Source organism: Leptosomus discolor, unplaced genomic scaffold (assembly GCF_034619465.1).
Source record: "Leptosomus discolor isolate bLepDis1 unplaced genomic scaffold, bLepDis1.hap2 HAP2_SCAFFOLD_35, whole genome shotgun sequence".
Lineage (NCBI taxonomy): Eukaryota > Metazoa > Chordata > Aves > Leptosomiformes > Leptosomidae > Leptosomus > Leptosomus discolor.
In genome coordinates, this window is record NW_028237764.1 from 3,042,261 (window position 1) to 3,054,991 (window position 12,731).

A 12,731-nucleotide genomic window follows, 5' to 3' on the forward strand; every position below is an offset into this window, starting at 1 on the left:
GCCCTGGAGCTCCTCATCAGCTCACGCGTCTCTCCGGTCTTCTGTCCCTGTACCTGCTGCATCTCCACTGGCTCCCACAACATTGAAGAGCCCTTGTTTCTGGATACCTGCATTTAGTGGTTTACTCTGGTGGGACTTAGAGGGTGTTTCACTGTCTGAGTCCTCATTCTCTGCTCCCCCCCCCCGGCATGTGGCAAGTCCCCATCCTCCCCTGGTCTCTCCAGATTCCTTTCCAGAGGGACGGACATCTGCCATTGCCACTTTCATAGCTGTGGTACCTTCAAGAAGGTGACTGGGAGCTCATCTACGATCTCCACTGCTCCTGGACACCATGAAGAGATTTTTTCACTCAAGTTTTTGTGTTTAAAAGATCCCTGTGTTACTGTGAGGTTCTGCCCATGAGCACAGGGAGAAGAGAAGGAGAAAATATGCTTTTACCATCCAAATCTTGGGTTGCTCTTGGCGGCAGCTGTAGAAGGAGAGCTCAGGCTTCAAGCACTGAACTGATGCTTCAAGCATTCTTGGCTGATGGGGAACATTAGTGACTCCTGTTGAGCCTGCTGTCAACCAGCACCCCCAGATCCCGTTCTGCAGGGCTGTTCTCCAGCCACTGGTCTCCCAGTCTACACTTGTGACTGGTGTTCTTTCATCCCAGGAGTCGAATCTGACATTTGTTCTTGTTAAACACGGTGACTCCTCTGGGTCATGGATACAGGTATTAAATTGAACAGGACCCAGAAAAGGTCTGTGTGTTCCCCACGTACGTCCCAGTATGTATCCTTGCTAAGTCCATACTGCCTGCATTTGGACACATTCTTCTCTTTTAGGGGCCCAGGAACATCACCCAAGAGGACTCTAATTGATGGCACACTCCTCACCAAAATGAGCTTTTAGAATCATAGAATCATGAATAGATTTGGTTGGAAGGGACATTCAATGGTCATCTAAAGACACTGAAATCATTTAGTCCAAACCCCAGCTGAGGCAGGGCCAGCTGGAGCAGGTTGCTGAAGACCTGGTCGAGGTCGGTTGATGGAGACTCCACCAATCCACTGGGGCACTCTGTTCCAGTTGTTGACCACCCTTCCAGTCAAAAAGCATTTACCTGTTTCAGACAGAATTTTGTGTCTATATATCTGTGTCCATCACCCCCTTGTCACTGGGAACTACCAAGAAAAGTTTGGCTCCCTGGTCTTCATGCCCTCCCATCAGGTATTCCTATACATTAATAAAATCCCTCCATGCTTCCTTCTCCAGACTGAACAGTCCCACAACTCTCAGCCTTAACACCTATGAAAGCTGCTCCAGTCCCTTAAACCAGCTCTGTGGCCCTTTGCTGGACTTGCTTTAGTAGATCAGCAACTTCCTCGCCCTGGGCAGCCCAGCACTGGACACAGCACTCCAGGTGTGTCCTCACCAGTGCTGAGTGGAGGGGAAGGGTCACCTCCCTCCACCTGCCAGCAACGCTTTTCCTAATGCAGTTTTAACCTAATGTTTCTCTACCCGTCCCGACTGGAATGGCCTGACTTGGGTAGAAGAATATTGAGGGAGACCACGGCAAGGGTTGGGCTGAAGCTGAGGCAAATGGCAGCCACTTTTTATCTGCTCATGCACAAGTGCAGGCTGTCAGGTTGGTGAGGCACGAGTGACCCTTGGAGAGTCCATGTTGACAGTCACTCTCCCGCAGGTGCTCAGAACTGTCACCCATGAGGACTCTCAGTGATGTCACACTCCTCCCCAGCGTGAGCTTGTACAGTCTGGGGTTCCCTGGGATGCACTTTCGGCCTCTTTCAAAGATGGATGTTTGTCCTCTCTCAGAAGAGACCTCTGCTATTCCCATGACCTTTCCAAAGGGATATTCCAAAGAAATATCCATCTTCCCCTGTGAGGTCACTAACACTGCTCTTCCTGTTCTATGGTGGATCTAATTTCTTTAATCTTTCAGATATTTGCACCTGTTCAGGATACAATGACCATTTCTGAAGTCATCTTTTTAGATGCAGACTGGCCAGATCATTACTCTCTGGTTTCCTCCTCCCCTTAATCTTTGTTCATTCAGCTGGTTCCTGTTTTGAGCTTCAGGTAGTAAAATCTTACCTGTCTTTCAACAGTCTAATTGTGTCCTTAGCCAACTCTTTCATTGTTTTTATTTCTAATTATCTTGTATCCACCTACTGTAGATATTTCTCCTCAGATTATCGCTAGGAAGTTCAAGCTCATTAGAGACAGCTCGGACAGAGCATATGCTTGCAGAGTGTGTTTTATTGTTCATGAAACTTTATCATGCCTCACTGTTCTCTACACATCAGGAAAGTTCTTCTGTGCCCGCGTGCAGCCAGGTCTGTCAGGAGAGCAGGCGGGAGATGATGCAATGGAACTGTATCATCCAGCTGCAGACTGCAGGGGAGAAGGCTGATATGACAAAAAGTGATGCAAGTTAAAGGGGACAATGAGGAAAACGGTGGGGTTGGGGAGGTGAGGAGTAAGGTTGTCCATACAGTGTCAGACCTCAAAAAAATGCCTTTCTGATCAGTCCAGAACTCCTGAGGAGACCCTCGGGATCGTTAGCACTTGGAGAATGCTGCTCTAACCCCTTCTCTGAAAGAAAAGGCAGAAGGTGTAACCCTTAAAAAAAAAAATTTTCTTAGATGCACTTTGAAATCTTCCTCCGGAACTACACTATGAAATAGCTCCAGTTATCTCTGCAAGTTTTGAAGACTTGAAGAAAATGACAAGGTAAACAGCTCATTAGGGCATTTGGGGCTCATTCCATGACCCTCAGGTACTGAGAGAAGTCTGAAGAAACCTCTCCAGAAGTCAAAGTCAGAAGCAAAGCCCAGAAGTCCCTTGAAGCCCTGACTGGCCCCCCTGAGGGCCCTTACTGACAAAGCCTCCCCAGGGCCTCCTTAGAGCAGATCACTGGAGGCCATGCTTGCAGGCAGGCCAAGGCCCTGTGCAGGGGGCTGGAATGCTGAGAAAACCCTTTGCTTTGCTTTAGGAAGCAGAAAGGCCAAGCCCTGACCCTCAGGCCCTGCCAAGGCCCATCCTGACACCCTCCAAGTTCCATCTCACCAGCCTCGCTGGCAGAGGCAACTGCTCTAGCCAAGAGGATCAAGACCTCAGGCCTCTTGGACCTTTCAGCTTGCTACAGCCCTTGGCCATCTCTCCTGCAGCCTGTCCTTCCCTGCCCCAAGCCTGCACCTCTTTCCCTTCAGGCTGTTGACACCCTGTTTGCTTTCCCACCCAGCTCTCACCCCACCGTTTCTCCACCTTCCCTCATGTCTCTCCACTCTCGCTGGCCATTCCTTGAAACACAAAGCCATAGGCTGATATAGACGCCCTCTGGGGGACCTCTTGCACTGCAAGACTACCCTCTGTGAGACATTTCTTTTGTTCTCCCCTCCAGTGTGAACCTTCCAAGCTGCACTTTGTGGAGGTTTCCTTCTCTTCCCACTACCAAGAAAATCTCCATCAGCTCTGAAACCACCCTTCAAGCAGGTGCACACTGCTCTTGTGCCCTGAGCCTCCACTTCAGCAGGCTAAAGAAGCCCAGAACCTTCATCCTCCCCATACAGGCTCCAAACTCCAGCCTGGCAGATCTCCTCGGCAGGCTTTCCTTTTCCTCCCCATTCCCCCAGACAACGGAGCTCCAAAGCCAGACTCTGGTCATCCACATGTGTCCACACCAGTGCCGAGTTGAGGGGGATGAGAGGTCCCTTGTCTGGGTGGCCACGCACACCCTAATGCAGCCCCGTCTCTGCAGCCCCATCTGCAGCTGGCCTTCCACACGGTGAGCGTGTACCACCGGCTCCTCTGGCATCCCTCGTAGTGCCCAGGCCCTTCTCCTCAGGGTCACTCCTCAGCTGCTCAGCTCCCAGCCTGCCCTCAGCTATGGTTTCACTCTGCCCCCGTAAAGGACTCACCACTTCTCCTCACAAAGCTTCCTGGGGTTTCTAGTGCCAAATCCCAGAGTTTCCAAGGTCCCCCAGCAGGGAAGCACCATTGGACCAGCTCTTCATCTGCACCCTCAGATGGCTCACCCTGACCTGTGGTGCCTCTGACAAGACAACAGCATGAGGAATTGCAGGGCACTACAGATCATAACAGAAGGCACTTGTTCAGTGATAGTGCTGACCAAGGGACACATTCCCATGGTGTTCAGCTCTGAAACACCAAAGGAAGCTCCAAAACAAGGCAGAGTAGGACTAGGGAGGGAAGGGTGAACAGAGATGGGCTGTTTGCATGGGAGGGTACAAGGATGGTCAAAGGGAAGAAATTGTGACCAGGAAGTGAGGGAAAAAGAAAAGAAAAGGTGATGTCGTGGAGCTGATGAGGGCTGTTTGGGGGTACCTGCCAGGCAGCCCTGCATCTCTGCAACAATGCCTGGAGTGGGACAAGAAAGCCACAGGTCATCTGACCAAACTTTCTCTTTGACGTCAATGGTCAGCAGGCACCTGCATGATTTCCCTCCATCAGGAAGGCAAGATCTGTGTTGGATGGAAATACAGAATCATTCCTGCTGGAAGGGACTTCAGGAGGTCTCTAGGCCAACCTGCTGCTCACAGCAGGGTCAGCTATGGAGTCAGAGCAGGTTCCTCAGGGTTTCATTCATTTGGGGCTTGAAAATCTCCAAGTACAGAGACAACACCAGTTCTCTGGGAGATCTGCTGCGGTGCTTGAGTGTCTTGGTGAGCAGAGTATTTCCTCCCTTCTTTCAGGTGATGCCCGTTGGCCCTCATCCTCCCATCATGCACAACAGAGTAGAGCCTCACTGCATTTTCTTGCTGATACCCAAGAAGATCTGGGAAGGCTGTGAGGGCTCCCCAAAGCCTTGTCCTCTCCTGGCTTTGCACCTTTGCAGCAAAGGTGGCCAAGAGCATCCTGGGCAGCAGTAGGAAGAGCACTGCCAGAGGGTTGGTGGAAGTGATCCTTCCTCTCAGCACTGCTACACTTTCTCTTGCTCACCTCCCTCATGGTTTTTGTACCCTACTACCTTCACCCACACTTCAACCAAAGCTGCCCTCCACAGCAGAAGAGCTGTGACAACCCCTATCCATGCCCTCTTCCTGAAGGGCTCTACCAGGTTCTTAGGGAAGGGGATTCTCACCATCAATGTGCTTTTGCTGGCCTGTTAGAGACACTGGCAGAGGTGAGCCTAAAATCACGTATCCCAGCCAGGAGTCAAGGGCTGACCTATCAGCTACTGCAGAAAGAATCACAGAATCAGAGAACAGTGGGGGTTGGAAGGGATCATGTACTCCAACCCCCCCGTTAAAGCTGATTTGCCGAAAGCAGGTCGTGGAGGATCATGTCCAGGGAGGTTTGAATATCTCCAGGGAAGGAGATTCCCTGTTCCAATGGTCTGTCACTTTTACTGTAGAGAAGTTTTTCCTCATGGTGAGGTGGAACTTCCTGTGCTCCAGTTTGTGCCCGTTGCCCCTTGTCCTGTCACTGAGCACCTCTGAAAAGAGCCTGGCACCGTCCCCTTGACACCCACCCTTTAGACATTCATAAGTGATGGTAAGGTCCGTTCTCAGTCTTCTCCAGGCTAAAGAGCCCCAGGTCTCTCAGCCTTTCCATATAGGGGAAATGCTCCGGCCCCCTCATCATCTTAGTAACATCCATTGGACTTTCTCCCACAGTTCCCTGTCCCTCTTGAACTGGAGGGTCCAGAACTGGACACAGCACTCCAGATGGGGCTTCACCAGGGCAGTGTAGAGCAGGAGAATAACCTTCCTCGAACTACTTGCCACACTATACGTGATACACCCCACGATACCTCTGGCCTTCTTGGCCACAAGCACACATCACTGGCTCATGGTCCACTTGTTGTCTACCAGAGCTCCCAGGTCCTTCTCCGCAGAGCTGCTCTCCAGTGGGTCTACCCCCAGCCTGGACTGGTGCAGGGGGATATTCCTCCCCAGGTGCAGGACCCTACACTTGCCCTTGTTGAACCTCATGAGGTTCCCCCCCTTCCCAGCTCTCCAGCCTGTCCAGGTCTTGCTGGATGGCAGCACAGTCTTCTGGCATGTCAGCCCCTCCTCCCAGTTTAGTATCATCACCAAACTGGCTGAGGGTGTGCTCTGTCCCTTCATCCAGGTTACTTATGAATATGATACACAGGATGGGACCCAGTACTGACCCCTGGGGAACACCACCAGTCACAGGCCTCCAGCTGGACTCAGCACCACTGAGCACACCCCTCTGAGCTCTCTCCTTCAGCCAGTTGTCCATCCACCTCACTCTCCACTCGTCTAGCCCACACTTCCTAAGCTTCCCTGTGAGGATGTGGTGGGAGACAGTGACAACAGCCTTGCTGAAGTCAAGGTCACCAACATCCTCTGCTTTCCCCTCATCCACCCAGCCAGTCATGCTGTCGCAGAAGGCTCTCAGGTGGGTCAGGCATGATTTCCCCTTGGTGAATCCATGCTGACTACTCCTGACAATCCTCTTTTCCTCCCCCTGTTTAGAGGTGACACCCAGAATCAACTGTTCCATCACCTTTCCAAGGATGGAGGGGAGGCTGACTGCTCTGTAGTTCCCCACATCCTCCTTCTTGCCCTTTTTGAAGACTGCAGTGACATTGGCTTTCCTCCAGTCCTCAGGCTCCTCTCCTGTTTGCCGTGACCTGCCGAAGATGATGGAGAGTAGCTTAGTAGTAGCATCTGCCAGCTCCCTCAGCACATCTGAGCTGGTCTCGTGCACTCATCTTACCCGCAGGGCTGCTCAGAGACACGAGTCCTTCCCTCGCACACACACAGGCAGTGCAGGGCAGGAGTTGTCGTGCCTCTCTGGCCTCCTGCTGCCATTCCCAGAGGCTGGCAGGCACCTCAACCCTGCAGTGTGTCACGTTGCCCTGCACTCATCTGAGATGTCCCACGGCAAGAGAAATGGATGCAGGGACGTTTGGGTTCAAGGAAGCCCACCCCAGTGCTGCATTCCGGTGGTTTCTCAGGGGACGTTACCGTCAATGCGAAGTGACCCTGAGACACTGTCTGTCCCACAGGCCTTCATGGCATCCCCAGGAACAGCTGATGGCGTTTGTGCTCCTTCAGGCTCATCTCTCCTCGTGGATGTGATGTGCATTCTTACATCTCATCTGAACAATGAGAACATGGACGTCTGACCTGGTCATTCAGTGTCCTTCTGTACCGGGACAAGAACCTCTCTGAGCTGGGGTGAGAGGGCAGTGCTGGAAATGGTGGTTGTGATGGGGCTCCTCCATGACGATAGCGCCAGGGCACGAGGTTTAACCCAGGCCGGCAACTAAGCACCACACAGCTGCTCCCTCCCTCGCTACCCCTGCAGCGGGATGGGGGAGGGAATCGGAAGGGTAAAAGTAAGAAAACTCGTGGGTTGAGATAAAGGTGGTTTAATAGGTAAAGCAAAAGCAGCGCACCCAAGCCAAGCAAAAGAAGGAATTCAGGCCCTGCTTCCCACCAGCAGGCAGGTGCTCAGCCATCCCCAGGAAAGCAGGGCTCCATCGTGCATGACGGTTACTTGGGAAGACAAACGGCATCACTCCGAATGTCCCCCTCTTCCTTCTTCTTCCCCCGGGTTTTATTGCTGAGCATGACATCCCATGGTATGGAATATCCCTTTGGTCAGGTGGGGTCAGCTGTCCCGGCTGTTTCCCCTCCCAACCCCTTGTGCACCCCCAGCCTACTCGCTGGTGGGGTGGGGTAAGGAGCAGAAAAAGTCTTGACTCTGTGCAAGCACTGCTCAGCAATAAAGAGATCATCCCTGTATTATCAACACTGTTTCCAGCACAAATCCAAAACACAGCTCCCTACCAGCTATGATGAGGACAATTAACCCTATCCCAGCCCAAACCAGCACAGGCAGCTTCCCCAGGGTGTCCAGTGAGCCCAGGCACAGACAAGACCCTGCTCTGCTGGTCCTTCAGGTCTCTCCCAGGAGGCCCGGCTGTGTGAGGACACTGCTGTTTTCCCCACACCCCACACCCTGCACACTCACACTCTTCCTCTGTTCATCGGCGTTGTCATCTGTGGGACAGTTTCTTGGGCATGTTCTTGAGAGAAACTTTAGAGGAAGACCTAAGCTTTCAGGCAGTGCCCTGAGGAGATCCCCTTTCCTGATGGAACTGCTCTTACGGAGGGCAGCTCTGTCAGAGAAGTGCCCATTGCCTGTCCCTGCCTGCGGTCACAGGACTACCACGCAGGAGGACTGTGACCAAGCTGCCAGAGCAATCGGGCCTTACAGCAACCCAAGGGCTCAGAGGGAGAGAGTGGAAGTGGAAAGAGAAGAGCTCTGGAAGACCAAGTGCTCCTGGCAGCGCTGCCATGCTGGGAACTCTCTTCCCCTCCACCTCTGCACACAGGAATTCCCCCAGCAGCTCCAAAACTGTGTTTTGTTTAAACACACAAGGAGCACAGCTCCTCCTCTACACATCCTCTCCGTCTGGAAAGAAAATCAGGCAGTGAATTAGAAGGGGGATACAACATCATGGCTGGTAAAACGCCACCATCAACACCAGAAAATACAGATGAGAGGTTGGGCCTCTACAGAGGTACATGACAACTGCTATGCAGAGGAAGATGGGCAGTTTCCTGCTTCCTAATAAAAGCCAGTCATGATTTTCGACACAGCATCCCTGAGCTCCTGGTTCCTCATGCTGTAGATGAGAGGGTTCACTGCTGGAGGAACCACCGAGTACAGAACTGTTATCAGCAGGTCCAGAGACGGAGAGGAGGTTGAGGGGAGCTTCAGGTAGGCAAACATGGCAGTGCTGATAAAGAGGGAGACCACAGCCAGGTGAGGGAGGCAGGTGGAAAAGGCTTTGTGGCGTCCCTGCTCCGAGGGGATCCTCAGCACGGCCCTGAAGATCTGCACGTAGGACACCACAATGAACACAAAACAACCAAAGGCTAAACAGGCAGTGACCACAAGAAACCCAGCCTCCCTGAGGAAGCCTGAGTGTGAGCAGGAGAGCTTGAGGATCTGGGGAACTTCACAGAAGAACTGGTCTAGGGCATTGCCCTGGCAGAGGGGCAGTGAAAATGTACTGGCCGTGTGCAGGAGAGCATTGAGAAAGCCACTGCCCCAGGCAGCTGCTGCCATGTGGACACAAGCTCTGCTGCCCAGGAGGGTCCCGTAGTGCAGGGGTTTGCAGATGGCAACGTAGCGGTCGTAGGCCATGACGGTGAGAAGAAAATACTCTGCTGCAATAAAAAAGAGATTGAGAAAGACCTGGGCAGCACATCCTGAGTAGGAGATGGCCCTGGTGTTCCAGAGGGAATTGGCCATGGCTTTGGGGAGAGTGTTGGAGAGGGAGCCCAGATCAAGGAGGGACAGGTTGAGGAGGAAGAAGTACATGGGGGTGTGGAGGTGGGGGTCACAGGCTATGGCGGTGATGATGAGTCCATTGCCCAGGAGGGCAGCCAGGTAGATGCCCAGGAAGAGCCCGAAGGTCGAGAGCTGCAGCTCCCGTTTGTCTGCGAACACCATGAGGAGGAACTGAGTGATGGAACTGGCATTGGACATTGTTTCACTGCAGGAATGGGGAACTGTTGAAAGAGGAGAAGACATTGACAGGTCAGGTCAGATTTCTCTGAGCCAGTCTTATGCCATTTCTCACACATAACTGCCTCAAAGGCTTTTTTTGTGGGGGGACATCGGTCAGTTCTTTTTTGTGAGTTTAGGACTAATGGGGAGGGGCTCTGCCCATGGGCTCCAGAGAAGTCAGACCTGTGCTATTGCAGTGGTGTCAAACAGCCCGTGCATTCAATAGCTGTTCCTGGCAATGGGTGCTTCACTTGAGTGAGAGGTATTTGCCTCAGTGACCGTGTGAAATTTGTCCCTATTTATTACAGTGCGATGGAGTCAGCACCCAGACCTGCTGTGTCTGAGAGGGAAGAGCCCAGGGAGGGACCCAGCCCTTCCAACTCTGCTCTCCTGAACAGCAAAGTCTGGGTCAGAATCACTCTCCAGTAGCACAGAACTTTTCTCCCCCCCCATTTTCCATCTCCAGGCTCTCTCCAGACATGATAAGAGCAGTGTGCCTGTGGGGGAGAATGGGGCTGTCAGTAGGTTCCCATCCTCCCCGGTGAAGTGCCCCCACAATGGGGGAAGGGCACTTCAACCTCTTTACCCCAGGGAAATGCCCAGGTGCCTGAAAAACTCTGCCCAGTGTCTCCTGAAGGGAGAGTCAGCTTGTTTGTAAATTCCACACACTGCATTGCATACAGCCTCCCAGGGCCCGTGTCTCAAAGTGGATCGGAGATACCCCCACAACCCAGAGCTTCCATAAGGAAGAAAAAAGCAGCAGGAAGAAGAAAAGAAAAACACGAAGCAATACCCTGATCCTTCTGCAAATAGGGAAAAGGAAAGAAAGACAGCTGGCACTTGGGAAAACTTCCTCCTTACACAGCAGAGCACAGCACCTCCACGCTGGTGATATCCCAGGCCGGTTGCTCTCAGTCCCTTTTCTCTGCAGAAGGAAGAAGTTTATGTGTCAGGAGAGATGCACCTTTGCTCTACTGCAGCTGCGCCTGCAGAGGAAGCAGCACCTGCCCTGGACCCCCTCGCCTTGAGGGCAGAGGGTCTGCTGAGGGGGAGAGGTGACCAGGGAGGCTTGCTCAGAAGAAGCTCTCTGTGTTGGGTCAGGACCTTTCTGAATTCCCGCTGCCATGACATTTCTAATTTTCCCTGCCCATGTCTCTGCTGCCTGGAGCTGTCCCTGTCAGGAGCTGTTTCTCTGTCTCCACATCTCCTCCCTGGCAGCACTCACACACACCGTCCCACGCGCTGTGTACTCAGCTCAGCCTTGCAGACCCCTCCTGGCAGCAGAGCACTGCCCAGGGCCATCTCCGTAGCTGCAGGCTCTGATGGGAACATGAGTTCATTGCTGATGAGGCTGCAGAGGTGATGCTGAGGAGCTCAGTAAGCCAAAGGTGGTTAGTTTTTGATTTAGATTTAGATTTTGATTTAGAAACCTCCAAGTGAAACACATCTGGACTTCAGTGCCTCCTCCCAAATTGAGAGAATAATGTCCATGTCCAACACTCCCTCCACCCCAGAGGCCACTCAGAGTAGAAGACTGAAAGCACAGGCTCCTTCCCATTCAGGTAAACCCTGCCTTGATGTACTTCTTGAGAAGCTTCCTCTACCAGTGTCCGGGGGGGGCGGATCTGGAGTTGTGAGAAGTCCTGAGCAGCACAACACCCTTTGAACAGCAGAAGATCCCTGCCCTGCCCTGCTGGGGAACTGTCCTTCCACCCACAGCTTCTAACCACAGCACCATGAGGAGCTCCCCAGGCAGGCCGAGTCCTGACTCTGGCTGGTGACAGAGTCCCTGCCCCAGGACACAGGCTCCTATGGTGAAGGGACCACGCTTAGAAGGACAGGCCTGGACATTGCTGGCTGCACACCCACCTTCACACCCCACAGCCATCCCCACCAGAAGGCAGCCATCATGCCCTGTCCCTCTCACACTGCACTAGGGAAGCCCTGCTCTGCAGCCCGGCTTCCTCTTCTCCATCCCAGACAGATCCCAGAGGTTGGACACATTCAGGAGATCCTGCAAGGAGCCACCGACACATCACCCTGCACCCAGAGACTTACTGTGTCAGAGGCTGGGAAGAGTTCTCCTCCAGTGAGCTCTCAGCCATCCTCCCCCTCTCCCCTGCCTTCAACCTCTCTCTGCCCCGCTCCTTTCTCCTTGGTGCCCACAGGCAGCCCCCTCAGCCCTGCTGCGCTTGGCAGAGCAGCTGCTGCTGGGCAGAGCTGTCTCCCTGCAGCTCTGCCTGCTTGCTAGGAGCTCTCTCTGTCCCAGGAGCCCAGCCCAGATCAGCAGCAGAGCAACAGCCCAACAACTTTTTAATCATCTCTCTGGTGGTTTGGTGTGAAGTTCATAAATCACAGAGACTGTGAGGAAGTTGAGGAAACCTCTCAAGGAGTCAAAGTCAGAAGCAAACTCCAAAGTTTCTTGGAGCACTGATGGGTTCCACTGAGGGATGTTACTGACAAAGCCTCCCTGGGGGCTGGTTAGAAATGAAAACTGGAGACAGTGAGGACAGGTAGGCAAAGGTAAGGTGAAGGTGGCTCTGATGCTGAGTAACCCTTGCTGTGCTTTATCAAGACAAAAGAAAGCCCTGACTCCCCAGCCCCTGCAAGGCAGACCCTGTCCCTCAGCCATTCCTCAGGGTTCTTCCTGGGGCAGGGTGATGTGGGGATGTGCAGTGCCAAGGGCAGGGCCAAGGTCCTCTGCTTCTGGGTTTTTCCTGGGTGGGCTGAGGAGGCAATGAGGTGCTGGTGCTGTAAGGTGAAGGTGTCTTCCAGTAGGCCTTGGGGGTGGAGACAACAGCCCTTGCCAAGGGGAGAAAGACCTCGGCTCTCTTGGGGGCTTTTTGTCTTGCCAGAGCCCTTGAGCGTCTCCACCACAGGATGTCCTACAGTGTCCCACACCTGCGCTTGCCATTGCACCGTGCAGATCAGACTGTCCCCAGGAGAGGCCTGAGCAATGCCGAGGGACATGTTCTCCCTTCCCAGAGGCTGGAGGTCAGGACCTGTAGCCTTCATGGAACACCCCCAGCTTTCCTCAGCATCAGAGTGACCTTGCCCTTGCCTTTGCCTGCTTGGGATGAAGGGAGCTCCTGGCAAGAGGGCAGTGCTGCCAAGAGCTCTGGAGTGTCCCTCTCCTCCCACAATCCCAGAACCAAGGAGGCTGGAAGGCAGCCAGCTGCCGCCTTTTCTGGGCTTCCCCTTCATCC

At 53.3% G+C, this 12,731-nt stretch overlaps 1 protein-coding gene across 1 annotated transcript; it reads right to left on the bottom strand.

The window, feature by feature from the left end:
- Positions 1-8,577: 8,577 nt before the first annotated feature.
- LOC147413045 (olfactory receptor 14J1-like) lies at positions 8,578-9,504 on the bottom strand. The gene has a single exon (XM_086480922.1). The coding sequence runs from the start codon at positions 9,502-9,504 to the stop codon at positions 8,578-8,580; it is 927 nt and encodes a 308-aa protein (XP_086337048.1).
- Between the last annotated feature and the right edge of the window lie 3,227 nt (positions 9,505-12,731).